Here is a 20,846-nt window from a genome sequence, read left to right on the forward strand (position 1 = left end):
TTTTTTTTTTTTTTTTTTTTTTTTTTTTTTTTTTTTTTCCTTTTTTTTTGTCCTTTTTTTGTTTTGTATTTTTACCATTACAGGATTAGCTACAAGAAGGGCTGCGGACACTCAGTGCAAAGTTAGAAGCTAATAACAATTAAACATTTGACCAATGAGCAAATAAAAAGCATATACTGAATCAAAGGAAAAACTTCACACGTTGAGTTAAACCACACGTGGGCACACACACTCGCACACTCACACACAGAGGCACACTCACATCTGTCCCAACAAAAACATAGAGTCTGAACTTTTTTTAAAAAAAAAAAAAAATTCTTAGAGCCTGTTTTTTGTGTACTGATGCTGACCTGGAAGTGTAATAATTCAACTCAGAAAGTGTTCACATTTTGTTATTGGCCTGCTGGATTCAAGTATTTGCATGTTGATATGGTTTGTTGCCTTTTTTTTTTTAATTTTTTTTTGTTTCTTTGTTAATTTTTTTTTATTTTTTTTTACCTTTTTTTTTTAATATTTTTGGGATTAAAAAAAATGACATGAAAAAGTAATGAAACAAGGGCAATGTGCATAGGCAGATCCATGGGAGTAGTGGACACAGAGATACCCCAACCCTGCCCTCCCTCCCCACCCCAACTCAACCTGTACAGTCCATAGTTCCCACTTGGATTCGTCACTTTTCTGTACCAATGGTAAATATCACACTTCACCCTTTCTGATTATTGGGTCCGCCTCTGTAATGTGCATAATAGTCACAGGCTCATTTAAATAGGCTTTCATTTCCCCTTCCCACCCCCCCTTCCCCACTCCAAGTTGATAAAATAACCCTTTCCAGCCCAAATTCTGAAAAGTGCCCTTCATGATAGACCTATTCTAAGCAGCTTTTATACTTGGTTTTGAAAAAAAAAAAATAATCACCATACAAACATAAAAAGACAACATAAAACAAAAAAGTCATGAAAAAAAAAAAAACAACAAACAACCAAACAATAAAACCTGTCATTAGCATGTGACACTGACCAAAAAGGAGCCCATACTGTTTCAGGAACAGTTCACAAGGACTTCTGCAGTTTCGGATTCGATATTGGACAGAGGTACTAAGGAGGGCTGCCAGTCTCATGGGTTAAAGCTGGATTCTTCATCAAGCCCGGGACTGGAAAGGGTTACAATTTTTTTTTTTAATTTTTTTTTAATTTTTTTTTCCTTTAGTGCTGATGATTGTTATTTCCATTTTGTTTTCTCTCTCGTTTCCTAGATGGACTCCCCACTGAGAAGATCCCCCGGGAGGAGAGTATTGAGAGGCGTGGGGCTCCCGATGACTCTGCCGTCGTCGGCGCTGGGGGGTCCCCAAAGGCTGCTGGAGTACTGGGGGACCCCTCCCCACAGCAGGTCGCTGCTGCCCTTGCCCCCCAGGCAGGGGGGGTTCCAGTGGCCGGTGTCGGGGCGCACCAGGCCGTGGGAGCTGCCGGAGGAGCCCAGGCGGGTCTGGGTGGATCCAGTGTTGGACTGCCAGCTGGAGGTGGGCGGCAGCGCCTGGCCCTGCGCCAGGAAACGGTTCACTTCTTCCTCACCAGCAAACTCGGCCAGGATGGTAGTGTTTCCCAGGACACACCTGAGGGCACAAACAGAAAAGGTGGAATGATGAAAAGGGCACTTCTGGGAATACCCGAGGTGGATGTCCCGTGAGGAAAGGCTGGGAGAACTGGGGTTGTTCAGCCTGGAGAAGAGAAGGCTTTGGGGTGACTTAATTGCTGCCTTCCAGTACCTGAAGTAGCTACAAGAAACAAAGGCCTAGAGTGACAGGAAGAGGGGAATGGCCTTTTCTATCTTACAGATAGGAAAAACTCTTCCCTGTGAGGGTGGTGAGGCTCTGGCACAGGTTGCCCAGAGAAGATGTGGCTGCCCCATCCGTGGAGTTTCCAAGGCCAGGTTGGATGGAGCTTTGGAGCAACCTGGGCTAATGGAAGGTGTCCCTGTCCACAGCAGGGGGTGGAACTGATGATCTTTAGGGTCCCTTCCAACCCAGGCAATTCTATGATTTATCATTGTTATGTCCTTTCTAAAGCTAAATGCCCCTCTCTCCGAGCTTCTTCTGGAATCCGTATCACATCTTACAAACTCTTTGCAGCCTTACAGGTGACAAATCCTAACTGAAAACATTATTAATGGTGAATAAAGTTTTGTAATGACCTCTTATTCAGTAATCCATGAGTATCTACCCCCCCAGCTAATATTTTTCTATCCCATTCAGGCAATTTTGAAAATCCGATTAAAAGTAACTAGTGATCCGAGTTCTGACTCCTGGCAAATAAATGCCTAAGGAATTAAGTTTCTGGGATAAAACTGGCTTAATAAAAAAGGAAAAAGAGAGCAGAAACATACATGTGCAGAGACTTTTGGGCCTTGGCTGCTTCCTCCTTGGAACTGTATCGGACCACAGCATTCCCTTGTGTCAGGTTCAAGTGGAATGTTATGAGAGGGCCGTGTTGCAAACACAGTGTCCGCAGTGTGGAACCATCAATCTGGGGAGAGAAGGGGGCAAAGGTTGTCTGTGCTGTTGTGATGTTACTTTAAATGCTTGTAAAGCAAGTTTTAAAAGCTGAAGAGTGAGTACAAGTGAAAGGAAAAGAAGAATTAAATTACAGACTTATCACTCTCTGCACTGAGGGAGACATCCTGCCTTCTTAAAAAGTCTTCCCTATAGGCCAGTGCACAAAGTTTCCCAGTTCAGGTTATACAAATTATATATTTGTCATTGAAAGTTCACAGAAGTTGAGAAAGAAGTCAAAGGAAAACCACACTGCTCATAAATATAACTAAATTTTCCCCAAGATCAATTTGGACGTCTGCACTCAAGGCTTTGTGGTTTATGTTCTTCCTTCTCAATGACACTGTGTGAAGGACAAGTAGAGGATTTAAAAGACTTGTGAGAAGAACCACAAAAACCCACAGGAAAAAAAGATTTTATATTTCTGTGTCTGCTTTAAAGCACCATTCACCTCCAAAGTTACACATACACAAATGGAGCCCACTGAATGATTAATTACAGCCTTAAAAGTTTATGCTTGATTTGACAGCACTTTGAAAACTTAACAAGTTCCCTGAAGAAGACACCTGTAATAAATGCAGAGTAATTATTCTTCCTTCAAATAAATCAAATAAGCAAGGCTGCTAAATGTTGTTCCTATAATCTCTTAAATGTGCCAGGTCCTTTTCCCTGTGCAATTCCCATTACCTGGGGGGTGAGGTTCCGAAGAACCAGCCAGCTGCTTGTTCTCCCTGAGCTGTCAGTACTCCATGCAGAACCTGCAATAAAATTCCACAAAAAACCCCATTGATGATGGTCTGGAGAGCATATTACAAGCAAATTTACCTGGAATCACAACATGCTAGCAAGCCTCACTGCTACTGAAAACAAATCCTACGGCTGTTTCCTCACACCTTGATTTACTGTCTCCTCTGGAATGAAAGGCTGCTGAATGGAAACCTGCTCTTGTTACATTTAAAAGGTCTGTGGCTTTTTCCACACTCCCAGAGTAATTATTAGTGGCAGATGCAGCTATGACACTGCAGCAAACTACATCTCCAGGACGCATTAGAATTAAATCTGGAAGGCACATTTTAAAAGCAATTCTTGATGTCCAAGCTCAGGCTGCTGCCTGCTATTAAAGATTTTATAGCACTGCAGCACTCTGCCATCTTGCCAATGACAGATTAATGTGTATGACTTATTCAAAACAGGTATTTCTGCACTGACAATGTCCTGATTGAAGATACAAGGACATAACCAACAAAACCTGTTCTTCCAACCTTAGGCTGGTGTTTTACAGCTTGGAGTTTTACATTAGGAAACTGTCCAAGCTTGGTATTTATGAGTGGCATTTGAGAAACCACAGTGGATCCTGTGGTCACACATATGACCACACTCAAGCTGGAGAGAATCTGGGCAGCAGCAATATCTGCCCACACAGGTGGGGCTTTGGTGAAGGAAACAGATCCAAAATTAATGGCAAGAAGAGGGAAGAACATTTAATTCTCAGTTTAGTGAAAATAGATTAATAAAATAGTCAGCTTAACAAAATATGTGTAATATTTGCATATGTATCTATATTTATACAGATATAGATACCTCTATATAGATACATACAGAGCCATACACACACACACACACATATATATATATAATATATATATATAGACATGGTTTCTCATATTTGCATTTCAGCAAAACAACACCTAAAAAAACAGCCTGTGTGAAAAAAAAATTAGGGCATTCCCTGAGGGCCCTGCAATGCCATCAGGTCCTAAATGCTTCACATATCCATGCTCCAAATATGTATCCCATATTAAATTCCATGGGCTCATCTTGAAGCCTCACAGGGAGTTTTAGATCACACCACAAAACAAGAAAGACATTTTTAGAAAATAAAGAAATGGGAAAATAAAAATCCTAGTTGAATTAGGTAATTTGGCAATTCCTGTGTAAAATTACTCATGTGACCACCTCATAGAGAGCAGCTTCATTTACAACTTAGCCAATAAACAGGCGTGAGATTAATCCTCAAAACAGACACAACTCAGCTTGCACTGAACCTCCAGGTTCTGGAGCCTCACACACAGAATAGAAGCAGAGAAGCTGAGGGTACCAGAGGAGTAAGAGCTGGTCCAGCCCAGGGGACTGGCTCCCCACGTGGATGATGGCTTGGTGTTGGTTAAGCCTGGAGGGGGTCTCGTCGGAGCCGTAGTGTTTCTGGGTACCTTCCAGAGTTCGTGGGACAGAGAGGCTTGTGTGTGAGAGATCGGGCCAGAGGACCACGTGGACTTGATGTCTGACAGTTTACCTGCAACAGGGAAAAAATACATTTGTGTATTGTCAATTTTAAACCCAGGAGGATGGGTATCACTTACTACATTCCTCCAGCTTTTCAGGAGGAGAACAACCCTCTGTACCATCCAGTGCTATCAATCCTATATCCTTTGAACCTACTAGTGTCTACAATTTCAAATAATTCTGTATTTAATGAACCTCACAACCTGCCACATACACAGTTCCCTTTTTTTAAAATCTCCTACTACTTCTCTCTCTTTTTAAAGATGATACATGAAAAAAAGACCAGAAAATGCACTTAGGTATTTGAAATCTAACTGCACCAAAATTATAATGAAACACTTCAAGATTGTCTCTCTCAAAAGGTTTAATAGGACTTCAACATTTTTTTTAACAACTCATTTTATCTAGCAAAGAAACCAGTATGTCCATATGTTCTTCTGACATAATAAAATTCTCAAGATCAAAGACCAATAAAAACTTCCTTAATGTTCAGAGTAACTGATACTCTTTTTTTCCAAGTATCTTTGAGAAAAATGAAATCTGCAGAAGTTAGATCATATCACAACATGTCACTCTTTGTAACTTTTTGCTGTTCAGTTTATTTCCCTAATTGGTTTTTAAACTCTGACTACCGTTTCTGCCAAATCAGAGTTTAATAAAATAACAAAAAACCAACAACAGCAAATACAGTTTAGCATCTACAGGGGCAGACAAAATTGATTTAAATTACGAATACCAAAATAAACCCCTTTATTCACCTTTAGACTTACAATTCCCTGCCCTTCCTCCTTGTACCAACACATGTTGTACAATTAGAGCCCAATTTCCTTGCCACATCTCAGTCCTGCTGTTACCAACACTGGCAGCACGTGTTGGACTGGACTGGACTGCAAGGGACACATCCTGCATCTTCTGCCACAGCAAATGGTGTTGTGACTGTGCTGCCTCAATGCTTTAATGCTGATTGCAGAGAGTAAGTAAATACTTGGTCTGACAAGGTCTAAGATGCAAAAATCTTGTGAGTTTTTATAAGGCTGGATTTGAACTGGCAGATTTAAGTTTATACTAGATCAGTGCTTTGCATCAAGGCAGCCACTGGGGGGTTTTTTTAATCAGTCCCAAAGCTGAACTGACCAGTTGCCAAATCACAGCCTCAGTTATATACACACACACTCTCCCCAGATCGCCTCCATTTATCTAAATCATTTAATTCAATGATTTCATATTAAATCACAACAATTCAAGTGAAAGGGCAACCACTCTCCCATCTTCTTGCAAGCTGTAGCAACAAAACCAATTTGACAATGACGATGAGGACATTAATGAGTGTAAAATGGTGTCAGGGAAGGGCACAAGACTGAGCTGGAGAACTCAAGAGCAGCCCAGCCTGTGATGTGGCACACAACACATGCACATCACCACTATGCTGTGTCACTGCTTCTCATGGGGGTAACACAAACATTAGATGACACTGCAAAAATATTAAGAAGCAAATAAAGCAGAAATGCATGGCAGATAAAGAAAAGCAAGCCATTCCTTTCTTTTCCTTTCACTGGAGGGAAACATTCCAAACAACCCCCTTTATGTTTTGCATTCTGCAGTGTGACCTGGAGGCTGCACCTTCCTTCATCCAGAGAAGTGGAGGGTTTTCAGTGGCTAGGTATGAAAATGCTAATCCAATCCACACAACAGCACCAACACATTTTTATAGTGGGACAAACTGGATATTTAGGTAGGTAGTTTGCAAGCAAAGTTGCCATGTTTTGCAGAGATACACTCCAGAATTTAGAGCTCGTTAAAAAGAATTTAGTCCACCTACAAGCTCAGTCATATGGGGCAGCATCAGGTTTTGGCTCGGCTATTGAAAGACATTTAAGAGCCCCAAGAAGCCCAAACCCTCCAGAGCCATGCAAAGCAACTCCTGGAGGTTCTAAAGCACTAAAGCTTTTTCCTGAGCTGAAGATGTTTCACTTTTAACAGTGAGTTTAGTAACAAAAATTTCACATCAGCTCTTACTGGAAGTGTCCAGCAGGGGCATTCCTGCTGAGGTCCTAGACAACATCCCTCCTCAGAGATCCCGATGCCAACGCACAGTGACAGCACGTTGGCCCCAAGTGGAATGAACACATTTTTCCTAAGCACAGTTCCAGGCACACACCCTCCAACACTCCCCGCTGAAGGGCTGCCAGGAGAGCTGCCCACTGAGCGCAGCACCGAAAACACGCGCCTGTCTCCGGCAGCAGCGCTGTAACCACTGGGAAAGCACCTCCTGGGGCCTTTTGCTGAGAATGCAGAAGGATGTGGAAGTAGAAAGGCCAGTTCCGTACCTGCAATGCTAGGTGCAGATGCAATGCTGCTGAAAGAGCTACTGTAGCCGGAGGCACTAAGCGGCCAGGCACTCGATGAAGGCAGCGTGGCATTCTGAGATGATGTTGGGGATGACCCTGCAGAACCAGCAGAGAAGCAACTAAGAAAGATGGGCATAATGATGTTTGGTGTGACATAAGCAAATCTTTTATGTGCAAATACAAACCATGCAAAGGCATTTTTTCCCTTAATCAGCCTGGTCTCTGAAGGCTAGGAATGAAATGTTATTGAAGGTGTGATAAAGTGAAGCAGAAGTCTTTAGTAGAAAAGAGAAGAAAGCTGGCACAGTAGCAGTTCGAGTAGTGCCTTTGAGAGAGGCAAATTCTGCATTTCATTTAAAATATGTGACTCAAAAAAATTAGTGTTAAACTGTTTAGTCTCAAGGAACAGGCTTCATTTATCAAGGTCCTCTGCCAGCTGACTTAGGTAATGGCAACTGTAGATGAGCAGAGATGTGTATGATAAACTAACCTCTTACCATGGGTGATCTATCCTAAATTACTCAAGGTAACTACTCCCCCTACATCATAATGTCCACAAACATCTTTAAATTTTTGCAGACTTTCAGTAAAGTAAGGATATATTTTTGCAATCTCTTCTTCAACTGATAACATAAATGAAATAGCCTGAAACCACCTCAGTAAATCATTTACAATCTGAGGAGCTATCTAAGAATACATTTCCTTGCTGGCAGCAATTGAAAGAAACTGAACATAAAATAAAAAAAAAATCTTCATTATAAAGACCAGAAGAGCTGGAAGTATTCTCTCCAGCCACCAACAAAATCAAGTGTGTATCCCGGGTGACTTATCATTCCTGTCACACACAGATGGACTGTGATACTGAAACATCTTAAACTGACTAATAAAAATAGGTGAGTTCTTTAGAAAAGAGCACTGTACTGAGGGAGGAGGGAGGAAGTAAAAGGACAAACTCATCCCTCACAGCTCAACAAAAAACAAAGGCTATCTGTTCAACCGGAACAGCAACCAATCAAACTTTACCTTAACCAGACTCCCTGCACTCCACAGGACACCAAAACAGACATCAAGTTTCAAGCAAAATAACTCTGTATCAGGCCTTCTCTGGAGATAATCTACTCCCCAGGCAGGAGTGATGGAATTATAGCAGATTCAAAAGCCTACAGAACTGACACTGGTTCTGATTCCTTGGGGCTATGTCTCTCAGCTCATATTAGCTGACCCTGCAAAGCTTCAATAGCAATCAGGGCAAAGCAAAAACCAACCCAAAAATGGGGTTTGCCTGTTTCCAAGGGCACACCACACACAGCCTAGCCCTCTGTATGGGGATCAGCTCTGTCAATACAAGTTGTGTGCTCTAGGCTTGCAGTGTTCCCATGGAAGCTACAGTCTCATACGGATGGGTACTGACAGCAATAAGCAGTTTTACCTAGGAGCAAACCCCTACGTTATAAGAGCATTCAGAAACAGATTCTAAACTATATTTTTCTTAAAATTGTATTACCAAACTAAAAAGCTAACGAGGAAAGGAAGCACACATGGAGCCCAACAGTCCCTGCTCTTCAGAAGGCTTGAGTTCCTTAGGGCCTCTTTACTTCTGCTAAGAACATCTCTGCTGAGATGGTCTCCAAGAATATTTCTTCATTCCACTGGTAGATTATACACCAACAGAGCCAATGTTCTTTCTCTAAAGCAGGAAGACCTGTATTAGGTATCATCTGACTTACAGGTACAGCTCTGAAGGTTTAGGCTTTTGGCCTGAGGAGAGTATTTTGGGGGGGCACCATATTCGAACTGTCACTGAATGACATCTTCGTACTTGTTATAACTTCAAACTTGCCTGCCCCTTGAACACATTTGGGTCACTGAAAGTTAATTCAGCATTATTCACGCACACAAATACTCTATCTTTCAGCATAAATAAAAAGACTGCTTCCTGGCAAGAGACAACTCAAATGGTTGGAGGCAATGAAACCCCTGCCTCCTTTCCCTCACATTTCACATCCCTTGCTGAATTAACAAGCCCAGAGCCGGACACTCATTTCAAGGATAGTTCTGATTTACATTCTGCGCTGATACCACAGATGTAACTATTAGAACAAAATCCACATTTTTAATCCTGACAGATCCTTCTGGACAACCTGATTGTGCTATTTCTGTGCCTATTACAGTGCTCTAATAGAATGCAGATGACTTGGCTATTTCAGCACCCTGATCACAATTAAATCAAGCTACCTTTCCTTTTGATCCACTTCCAGTACATCTAGCTAACAAGTAGCACAGTCCCAATTTTACAGAATTCTCTTCTTATGCTGAAGTGAGGACTGCCAAGACAAAAGGAATGGAAATGGTACTGCGAAACAGTAGTTTACTAGTCAATTCCCCTAATTTTTTCTTTTCCTTTATGGTTTTGGGAATAAAACAGCTCTAATTTATTTTGCTGATTGATCTTCTAACAAAGCTACAATTAATTAGTGTGCCAGAAGCCTGCTGCCTCAGCAACAACTGTGGAACTTTTGTATTGTGTCTTCTTAGCATTTCACAATGTAAGTAGGAGGATGGGCAGTGTGGAGAGCAAAATCTCATTCAAAATCAAGTGTTACAAGTTAGGAAAAACTTCCAGTGACCACAGATGTTTAAATTACATCTCACAGCCTTTTCCAATAGAAAATATTTACATTCCCATGGAAAACAAGAAACTTCTTAATCCCATATTTAAAACAAGTCTTTCTGGATATTCAGTGAAAGTTCTGAGCAGAAGAATTATCAGATTAGGAGAACATGCAAAAATATGCTGTGTCTGTAACAAATGAGGTCAACTTTTTTCGAGAGAAGAAGAGAGAATGCACAGATGTGAAAGTAACTTGTGTGTTTTACCTCCACTCTTGAGGAGATAGCGATTAACATCCTGTATCGTGGTGTTTATGGTAGGCCCAGTTGGAACACTTCCAGGAGTAACATCAGGGTCATTTTCAGGATCAATGTTCTGCAGTCCTTTCCATGGCACTCCTGGATGAAACTCTGTTCCAAATACAACAAAAAAGGAAAGCACACAAGGTCATAATTCTCCCAACTCCCCGTGCATCAAGAAGGATTCAATAAATCAACCCAACAGCACGTTTTAAGGACATGAGTTGAACACCAAGGCTTTGTGTTTTGTTACCTGGTGGCCAGTTTATGCTGGAGCCATTGGAAATCTTATCACTATCGGATTTGGCACGTGACCAGCTGTGAGGAACAGCTACGGGTGGGCTGGCAGGAGACTCACTGTTCTGAATCAGGTCATACCGGCCATAGGAGTCATCAATGGAGGACTTTCCTGGAGGACCAATACTTAAACCTCCAGGTATAGCACCTGTAAGGAGTGAGATGGAAAGGCTTTGTTTAGGAGCAGGACTAATTTGGGGTATGGAATTTCATCAGTCCCTAAATTTTGTTACTGCTCTTTTTTGTTTCTTACAAACACAGTAAGCCAGGCTTGGCCTCTGGAGCCTTACTAGGGACTACAGCTGTGAGATGAGCTGCTGGTACAATCTAGACTCAAGTTGAAGAAATCTGCATTAAATTCCTGTCAAAAAGAGAGTTAACTAATTCAAATCATTACACTGATGGTAAATAGGAATGTGTTGAGGCAGCATATTGAGGAGTATCACTGTAGGCAACCCCTTATCTCATCCTTCCCAAGGCATTCATTGATGATGGGATGGATGATTTAAAATTGTTCTCATGTTCCTACAAACTATCAAACAACAATTTTGGCATAAACAGTGCAGTTACTTTCACAATAAATAACTTGTCATAGAAGGAATAATTCATGCTGCTCATAACAAAATCCAGGATATATTAAAGTTAACAGAGCCCCATGTTCCAACAGAATAAACTTGGTACAGGAAATAAAGGAAAAACTGACTCAGGATACCAGAGGTGTTAGGGATAAAGGTGTGCAAACAGATTAGCAATCACTTCTGGAAAAATAAGAAGTCTGTGCTCCTAACTCCAGGGTGGGTAACTATATAATCCATCATGCCTTTGTACAGTACTGGCTGGGAAAGGTCGATGATACTGGAAAAAGTGGGAGAAAGCCAATGTCAGGTTTTTTAGGATTGAAGGTATACAGGTGTGGAATAAGGAGAAGGTTGTGGGACTTGTTTTGCTGACACTCAAGGGTTGTTTAACTTGAACTCCATATTCTCAGTAACAAAATTCAACAAGTGAAAAAAACATTTCTACGTTGCATGTAGGAAGTGAGAGCTGCACTGCTGAACGTGACTGCAGAAATCATCTGTAAAAGGTGTTCGGTACCAACCATTTACGAGCACTTACACAAAAAAGTGACATGAGAAAAATAATTACAACTGCACCGTGGCTCAAATCTCAAAAAAACAGACTGACACAGTGATCACAGGGGACATACCGTGCTTGCTGGAGTTCTGGTCAAGAGAAGAAGCAGCACTAGACAGATTATCCATAGAGTTGGGGTGTGTCCACTGAGGAAGGCGAGACTGGGACTGAGAAGTGTCCTTCACTGACAAACCACCAGTAATGTCCATGTTATTTACATTCATGTTCGGGTTCAGTCCAGCTGAGGGGAAACAGGTCATTAGATATCCATCATATAATTAAAAGATGTGTTTAAAAACCCAGCTACAGGAATTACTGAACACCCACATGTGTATGTGTGTCACTTACGATGCACCTTTTCGACCTGCTGTCAAGAACTTCTGATTTTATGGGCACACCAAAAGATCTCCCCTGAATTCAGAAAAGGTTAAAACTTTGCTAAAAGGGGGGTGGGGGGAAGATGCAGGAATAATATATTAAAGCTGTCAGTGTTTCTACTTACAGTCTCCTCAGTTGTCTCAGGAAAGGCATTCTGGAAGAATGCACTGGAATGTTGTGCTTAAACCAGTGAAGAGTTTGCAACATTCCATGGCTATGCCAAAATATCCCCAATGTCTCCCCAGCACACCCCCATCATGTCTGCCACTTTGTTTTGCTAACAACATTTTAAAAATCCCAAACAAAGCAAGCAATTAAAGGCCAAACTGTGGCTGTTCATCAGAGCAGGTACTTTACTAGCTGGGCTTGTATTTTGTATACACAGAAAAGACTCACTCAGACTGTTATTTAGGGAATAATTTTGACATGCTCCTGTGACATGAATCTGGGTCTTTTTTGATATATAATCCTGAATGTTAGCAGATCACAGGAAGCTGAGAAATCTTAAGAACCTCTTAGACTTGGGCCTTTAATTCACAAATTCTTTTGCCTTCTGATGCTCCCTGCCACAACAGCTCACCACAGCAGTCAGAATTACCTTCTTAACTGCTGCATGGCAGATAAAGCTTGGCAACTCTATTGTACCCAGCATAAAGAGAGTCACAAAGAGATTAAATTAATTCCTTTAAGTCATAAAGGAAGTCTGTAGCATACATCAAAGAATCACACAGCAAACAGGTCTGAAAGGTTGCTCTGTTCTGCCTGTCTCCAGGCCCAATTGACTATTTTGACATCAATCATATTTGACAGATCTATGTCTAATCTACCACAGAATGGCTGCTGAAGAAGATTTCAGGAACTTCCCAGATAATTCATTCCAATACTCTACTTTGCTTAAAGCAACTAAGTGATCCTTAATGTTTAGCTACTTCTCCTTTTAGGCATCACAAGTTTATTACGTCTTGCATTAGCCACATGCAAGAAAACTTGTTCATAGCTCTCTTTTACATTTTTGAAGATTCTTGCATGTCTCTTAAATCCTCTTTAGACTATAGTGAGCAGAGGATTTAATTTTTTCCTTAGCAGTTGTGTTTCTGAAACATCTAATCACCTCCCCTACACTCTGATCCATTTATTTCTTGAAATACACTGACCAAAATCAGCCTTACTAGTGCTGATTACAGCGGAAAGATAACTTTGCAGGACCTTCCCAGATGATATTCCTGTTTATCAATATGACATTTGTGCATTTTACAACATGATGCTGTTAATTTACACTTAGTTCATAAACAGCAACGTAAGTGAATAGCTAATTAGGCAAATTTTCTGTTCTGGTTATTTGTAGGCAGAACACAGGTGAGCAGATACAGCTACCACAAACCTCAAACACAGGTATGCAGTGCCACGATTTTGTTTTGGCATTTCAACGTTATTTAATAAACATATATTTACATATTTATAGTGGATATACTCTGGAACAGAATACTTAGATGCTGAGTTAAGGAAATGGGCTCCCTCTGTGTTTTCCATGTGGACACTCACCAAGAGGGTAAGGAGCAAAGGTGTTCGGTGAAGACTGTTGCTCTTTGGTCTGCAGGTCAGGTAGGCCGGGAGCCTGGGGATGGGGTGAAAAGCTATCCATGGCTGATTTGCCTGCAGAGGGGTGCAAAGATAGATGTGGAGGGGGAGGCTGCTGCTTCATAAGCAGGGCCTGGGCCAGCTGGCGCTGGTGCTGCTGGATCTGCTGCTGCATGTTATTGATTGTACGTGCAACCTGCGGGAGAGAGAATCAATAAATGCTCAATGGAACAAAAAGACACCAGGTTTCTTTCTCTGCAGTGAAATAACACAATAGATCTCTTCACAAATAAAAATTGACCGTATTAAGGGGTGAAGAGCTTTCCTCCAATAATGCTGTGAGGCAGCTTTAACACTCAGCACCCTTTGCTGTCACGCACTGCACTCCTGTTTTAAGGATGCTTTAGCTGCTTTGGTGTAATGTCATTTCAGTCTCTTTAAGCTACTGAAAGCAAACTAATGCAGAGATTGGGCTGGCAGGCAAACATACTTGCTGCTCCTGTTGTCTCATGGGTCCGGAAACATTACGCTGAGCCTGTAACATCTGCTGCTGGATTTGTAAACGTTGGTACGCCTGGAGAGACAAGGGAGAGGTCAGAGCCCCAACACACACAATGGGCTGAACATGCTTGCTTGAGCTGCTCTGCTACACCATGAAATGCAAAAGACAAACACTGAAGTTCTCTGAAAACATTCAATGAAGCAAAAGTATAAAATATATGTCACAAATGTATTTCATAATGTATTTATTTAAGTCCAGTGTTCATTTTTCTGGTTGTTTTTGTTTGTTTGTTTGTGTTTTTTTTGTTTTATTCTGTTTTTTTCTTTGAGTTCTGACAATACTGTAGTTAAATTGCTTTTGCTGCTTTATTTCTGAAAAAATTCATGATTTAAAAATGGTTAGCTTGGCAGCAAATTGATCTGCAAGGTGTTTCCCTAAAACACATGAATTCAAAATCCAAAGGAATTTCGTACTCTTCGAGTAGCTGGGTACTGTTAAATTATTATAAAAATTATAAAAATAACGTTATGCTCCTCAAAACATAACCAGAAAAGAATAATAATATCAAACACTGTTACTAACAGAACAGTTTCTCTAACACATTGAGAGCAGCAACTCAGCTAGTTTGTCATCCTCAATTTTATGTTTAACTCTGGCAAATATTGACTTTGCAGCATCTTTTTAAAATAACCATAAAACCAATTCTATATTTTCATATGCACACACACATATACATACAAAATTTGCACACAACAGCAAAAGTACGTGTTTGCAAAAAATAAGTAGTTCTTATCACATGGTATTTTTAATATACATGCCATTAATTAAAGGAAATTTGCCCTATGCTTTATTTTTTAAAGAGACAAATGAAGGAAGCTCTGCAGGGAACTCAGGTGACCAGCACTGCCAAGAGTTCTCTGGTTATGCTGTGACACACCTCCCAGCTGGTCAGTCAGTCGTGAGTATTGACATGTAACACACACATCAGTGCTATTTTAGAATACACTATGTTACTCATAGCAGTAGGAAGACAACTGATTTTTAGTTCCACTGATCAGCTGTAAAGGATAATTATTCCACAAATGACTGTTTATAAAGCCTGAGGCAAAAAATACGATTTTGTTTCTTTAAAAAGAAATTCTACCAAAGAAATCAGGATCTGATTGCTTTGAAGATCTGTCACGTCATTTAAAAATTCAGATAGTAGTTCTCCATTTTATCTTCATGCCTGCAATTCTGATTTAGAGCTTATCTGCCATGTCTTTTAACTTACCAGCTGCAGCTGATAGAGCTGGTTCAACATCGTCATATGCTGAGGATTATTAATTGGCGAGGTTAACTGTGCAGGGCTGAGACCAATGTTTTTTGCTGCAAACTGCAAAAGCTGTGCTTGAACCTAAGGAAGAGCAGTGTATTAAACATTGTATGTTTGCTTTTAAACAGTGACAACTGAGTGAGCCATTCACAAGCGTCACGAAACTTCAGCTGGAAAATATTACTGTTACCTGAAGTGGTACTGTGAACTACCCAAAAATTAGCAAGGTTTTCTTAATAAATAACCATACTCAGAAGTTCACTTATAGAAAAAAAGAGATGAGAACAAACTGCTCAGAAACATCACTGTTTGCAAAAAAGGAACTCAATAATGTGCCCTCACAAGTACTGTACATAATGTGAGACCATCTCAGCCATGCAACATGTAAATAGGTAACAGGGACACAGCCAGGCAGCAGTGGCTGCAAACCTCAGGAGAGGAGAGCATGGAAGAGTTCTAGGGAAAGGCAAAACTTATGAGTGGAAATCTAACCTGAGGGGATAGAAACTGAGGCACTTGAGCACGAAGACTAGGCTGGGATGAATTAAGAGGTTGCACTGGCGGTTGCTGCGGCTGTTGCATGGTCCTGGCTTGTGCTGCTCCGCTATTGCCAAACATACCCAGATTGCCACTCGGTATCTGCAGCAGGACAAGAATGGCACTGGCATGTAAAGACATCACTCAACACATAACCTGGATGTTACTTGTCTGTGCAGTCTCTATTCTCAGTGATTATGACAGGCACGAATAAAGAAGGCAGCACATACAGACCGTGTTGACAACCAGGTTTAGAATCGGGCACGGCAAGGACTGCCACGGACCCAACATCCCAAACCCCCAAAACTTTGCACAGATGCCTGAACAAAAGGCAGCTGAAGTTGAACATGGCTTTTATAAAGATGCATAGCCCTGGAGGGTCAAGAGATGAACAGTGAAAAGTACCTGCCCAAAATGTTTGTATTTGTGCAGCAAGGGAGAATGGAGGCATAAAACTCACAGCATCCCCATCCTCAAGTTAGGTAAGCAGTTTTTGTACTTGATCATTTTACAAAGCTCCTGAAAATGGACATGCTATTAGTGCAGGCTCTCTTTCAGAAAGATGTGCTTAACGGGCTGGAAGTGCTGGACAAGCATTGCCTTTAAAAAACTAACTTTAAAAGAATATACATAATAAGAGCCACCACAGAATGACAGACAGCGCTTTTCTGTGTTGTTTTGTTTTTTGCTAGAACTTCAATTTGATGGCAAAAATAACTTTTTCATAACCAACAGCCTTTACAGCCTCTCAGTCTTGCAGTGTTTATCAATCTTCCAACCCATCTCCTTTCCTTTTCTTTCCCTTTCAGCATGTTCTACCCAGGGGCCAAAACACCTCCCTTTCCTAAATGCTTAATCTGATCTGGGTGCTGGAAGTCCAGCTTCTTTCTTGCCACCTGTCAGAACTATGAGCTGCCTTGACACTTAAAGCAGGAATAAAAAAGCCCCCCTCACTTCTTCCCTATCCCATCACTGAATAGTTAAGCCAGCCAGAAAAAACAAACTAGAGCAACGTCTCTGCCTCAGAGTGTGACAATTTGCAATGCCTCAAAAAAAGAGATTTCCATCAATCAAAGCAGAGCCATCCCAGGGCTCAGGGATATAAATCCACAACACTACAGTCTCCACTTAATGGATGTGTGTCATTAACAGGCTAATTACAACTAAGCAGTTGTTTTATGTCCTAGAAGGTGAAACATTCACACAGCAGGTAGTTTCTCCACCGATATTTCACGTGAACAAAGATGTTGCACTTTCAGTTTAAACCCATTTTCCCTGGGGAAGTGACGGGTGGGCTCTAGCAGCTAATCCAAGAGAGCTGAAATTCACCTTGGATCTGCCCTGACAGCCTTACCTGTCTAGAAGAATTCAAGTTTTGCATGCCCAGCCCTGAGGCAATCCCGCCCAGGGTCTGATTAGGGAGTGCACTGTTTGAAAGGGGGAGCTTCAGGCTTGGTGAAGGCAAAAATGGTGAAGTAGTGGGCTCTTCCACTAGGCCGCCATCCTGATTGGAGAAAGAAAGGGTGAGCTGTGTGCGGTGCCAGGAGCCGACAGCGCACAAAACAGTGTCCCATGGAGACAGAAAAGGGCATGGATGAATAAAAATATATATATAAAAGAAAGGTATGAATAACAGGGAATGAGAAGCATGGAGTGAAGGGAGAAGAAAGAGAGAAACAGCATTAAGGTACTGTTTTTCTTAACTTTGTTGCTCTTAACCCCCAAATGCACAATCACCCTCACCCACCTCTCCAGAGGAAAGGAGGGATTCTAGCAGCCAACTGCAGAGCTATCATGTGGCCATTGCCTCCTCCCCACTTGGATTATCTCCTCTTTTCTCCACCAGATTGAAAGGTGCAAAGGGAAGGGAGCCAGCACATTTCAGGGAAGTCCTCTGTCTGTCTGGAAAACTCTCAGCAGCGGAGCGCAGACATCAGACACACCGCTTTAGCTAACCCAAAACTTGGGAAAGGCCAGATCAGCTTATTTGACACCAGTCTGGATTTGGTTCCACATCATAGCTCTGCTCTTAAAAAAGCATTTTTGCACTAATCCCCTTTCCTAACTGAGACACATGAGCCTCTTTTAATATTCACATAGCGCTGAGTTAATAATACCCACTATGAAACATTAAACTGCGCCCAATGAACACAAACCACTTAAACCCAGTAATGACAATATCGTCTGTGCAGCCTTCCTGAACATCCCCAGGAGGAGGCAGATTTTAGCAAGGCAGGAGGAGCCCCCTCTGTTAACTGGGCTGCAAGGAACCACGGCTGAGCGTGGCTGTGATGCACAGGAGGCAGCCCCCACGGGGGGCAAACAGCAAGGCAGAAAATAAAATAAATTACAGAATCCCCAATCAAACAGGTAAATATCTCGCTCGTATTACAGTGGGGCACCGAGTTCTATCTCAAACTGTGCTTTGATGTCTGGGGAGCCTGCGGCAAGCGTGATCAAATAACACTGTGTACAAAGTAGGGCTCCGAAAAAAACAGGCAGAGCGAAAAATCTCTAATTTGCAATGTGCTGGACTGGGGTTTTTCAGGCACTATGTTCATTGCAAGGAAAGGCTTTTTTGAAGAGGTGAAGAGCCTGGTTATTTCAACCTATAAATTCAATGCCCCAGAAGATTGTGAGATATTGATAAATCTTCTTTGTTCAAAAAGCAGCCCCGTCTGCGAACCAGATACCCAAATAAATGATCTAATGCAGCAAGCATGCTCAGTGAATTTTATGTTCTAGGTTAATGCTGAAAAATGCATTTTCAACAGCTTTCCTTTGATGCAAAGGAAAAGTTTCTTTACTACGAGGCAAAGTGACACCTGACATGCTATCTGACTATCCTGAGGGGGACACTGACATTTTCTAATGATATCCCCAAGGCCTTTCAGCTGGAGATATTTTACATTCTACTGGACATCAGTCACACTCCACAAACAACTGCAGCTTGCATGACAGTAACAGGTTCAAGGATTTCTCTTCAGATCACAGACATATGTTTACAATTCTACCCTTCCCCCTTTAAAGTGAAAATAATTTCAAGCTTGGTGTGTGCTCTCTCCTTCAGATGCCATTGTTTCCTATGTGAACAGACCTATTGACCATGAAAGACTCAATGCAATCCCTCCCTGCCCCCCAAATTTATTCAAGTCTCGTCTCGCTGACATTATTTTTTCTCAATTTTGAAATAGGCAGTGCCAAGGATGGTGGAGGACAAGCCACACTGGAGACTCAGGCATTTAATTTCTAGGGCAGGCAGACTCCTTCACAAGGGTATTCCTTTTGCAGCAAATGGCTTTTGTGCAAGTTTATGACATTTTGTTCACATTCACTTGGTTCTATTTTATTTAATTTAAACTGCTGTACAAATCTGTGCTCTGTAACTGAACTGAAATCAATTCATTTAACATAAAGTATTTTAGCTGGTCGACTTAAAACCATTCCCAACCCAGACCAGGGGACATCTTTACCGCTCACAGTGGTTTGTAATCCATTATTTTTCAGGCTACTTTACATAATATTGTTTCCTGAAGAGCAATCTTTTCTACCTAACTTCTCCTCTTCAGTGATTTACTTACAAATTTATGTTACAGTTCTCCCTCAGGCTAATCAATTAAACAAATCCTCCACATTTGAATCATCACATTATCCAGCACTGCTTTTAACTTTTTTGAAGGGTCCTGACACACCTGCAGTGTTTGCTACTACAGTAATCCAACACAAAACACCACACTGGTGCTTTTTAGGACTTTGGAAAGTCTCTCACAGTACTCCCAAGCATCAAATATGTGACACAATGCAAGTGGTGTTACTCTGAAGTTTTTTTAGCCCTGGGAGATATGGACTATTTAGCAGAGGATCCCTGGACACTTTGACAGTCACCTGCCAACAACTGCCCCTTCGTGAATCAAAATGCCCCAACAGAGAGCAAGGCTCATGAATTTTTGTCAGAAGTCTTTATACAAAGTCAGTAACAGAAATAGTTGGTAGAAAATACACACTGATCTCTTAAAAAAAAATTAAAAAAAGGTTTAAAAAAAATCCCTTTTCTAAAAGAGGAAGGTAAAGTAATAAAACCTCATCTCAAAGTAAGTTCCCTTCAAATCAGACAGGAGTTAGGTACAGCCAAAAGAAACTTGGAGGAAATGCAATACTCAAAGAAATACTCATTATACATGGGAAGATGAAAGTGGTTTCAAAGTCTGGAAGTTCAAAAAAAGGAACAGTCATCAAATCATAGGAAGCAGAGATGAAGGAAAGAAGAATCTTAAGTCAAGCTTAAAATTCTGGCAATTATTATCTAATTGCCAGGACTTAAAAAATGTTTCTGCATAATAATAAAATATCCTATTTATTGCCCCAGCGACAAAAAACAGTCACCAGAGATTACTGGGATCAGAATGTGAAGGATGAGGTTGAAAAAAAATGACAATTATGAAGTTTCAATTAGAAACAAGAAAAAAGTCTAGTCATAAGACTTTTGCAGTTAAGAGGCATCAAGGCTTGTAGACCTGGATCTCTCAGTAGTAGAAAGGAAGAGCTGATCAACGAATAAGACAGTAGAGAAAAGGAGACTTCATTTGTAAGGTGAGAATTTCAGAGTCTCCTGGGTGCTCAAGAATTTGGGAGAAAGTTCGGAAGCAGCATCAGGGCAAAGTGTAAGAAAACGTGGTTGAGATCACGCATCAGGGCTGCATCTTTATTTCCTCCAAGCCACTGGATTTTCTCCTTTCTCATGTAATGGCCCTACAGGTCAGGATAATATCCTGAGAAATTAAACAATTAACAAAGCATCGAGTGCCAAAGATTGACTCAGTGTGACATGGAATAAAGAGCACCAGCAGCAAGCACTGAGAAACAAGAGAAAGCAAACATTCAAAGGTGATGTTGAGCTGCACAGACCACTACTGATTCAGAGAGAAGAGGGAGTTCAGAGGCTCCAGAAGCGAATGTCAGGGCTGAAAATTCTCCCTCCTCAAATGCATAAGGTTAAAAAAAAGTAAGTACTGGCTTTAC

General features: G+C 41.2%; 1 protein-coding gene across 11 annotated transcripts in view; it reads right to left on the minus strand.

The window, feature by feature from the left end:
- TNRC6C (trinucleotide repeat containing adaptor 6C) overlaps positions 1–20,846 on the minus strand; it is a 75,374-nt gene continuing 54,528 nt past the window's right edge. For 5 of the 11 annotated variants that reach the window (XM_027886045.1, XM_027886044.1, XM_027886038.1 and 2 more), the window contains 13 exons: positions 17,182–17,355; positions 15,783–15,929; positions 15,249–15,371; positions 13,964–14,047; positions 13,438–13,669; positions 11,591–11,758; positions 10,340–10,531; positions 10,054–10,197; positions 7,156–7,272; positions 4,644–4,838; positions 3,233–3,303; positions 2,380–2,519; positions 1–1,609 (listed from right to left, as the gene is read on the minus strand). In XM_027886045.1, the coding sequence (XP_027741846.1) occupies positions 1,249–1,609; positions 2,380–2,519; positions 3,233–3,303; positions 4,644–4,838; positions 7,156–7,272; positions 10,054–10,197; positions 10,340–10,531; positions 11,591–11,758; positions 13,438–13,669; positions 13,964–14,047; positions 15,249–15,371; positions 15,783–15,929; positions 17,182–17,355 (2,148 nt within the window). In that variant the 3' untranslated portion in view covers positions 1–1,248. The remainder of the gene's footprint in view (positions 1,610–2,379; positions 2,520–3,232; positions 3,304–4,643; positions 4,839–7,155; positions 7,273–10,053; positions 10,198–10,339; positions 10,532–11,590; positions 11,759–13,437; positions 13,670–13,963; positions 14,048–15,248; positions 15,372–15,782; positions 15,930–17,181; positions 17,356–20,846) is intronic. The other 6 variants (XM_027886047.1, XM_027886040.1, XM_027886039.1 and 3 more) reach the window with 5 other exon arrangements.

Source organism: Empidonax traillii, unplaced genomic scaffold (genome assembly GCF_003031625.1).
Source record: "Empidonax traillii isolate 1590-97213 ecotype Southwest subspecies unplaced genomic scaffold, ASM303162v1 scaffold177:size1754471, whole genome shotgun sequence".
In the NCBI taxonomy this organism is placed as follows: domain Eukaryota; kingdom Metazoa; phylum Chordata; class Aves; order Passeriformes; family Tyrannidae; genus Empidonax; species Empidonax traillii.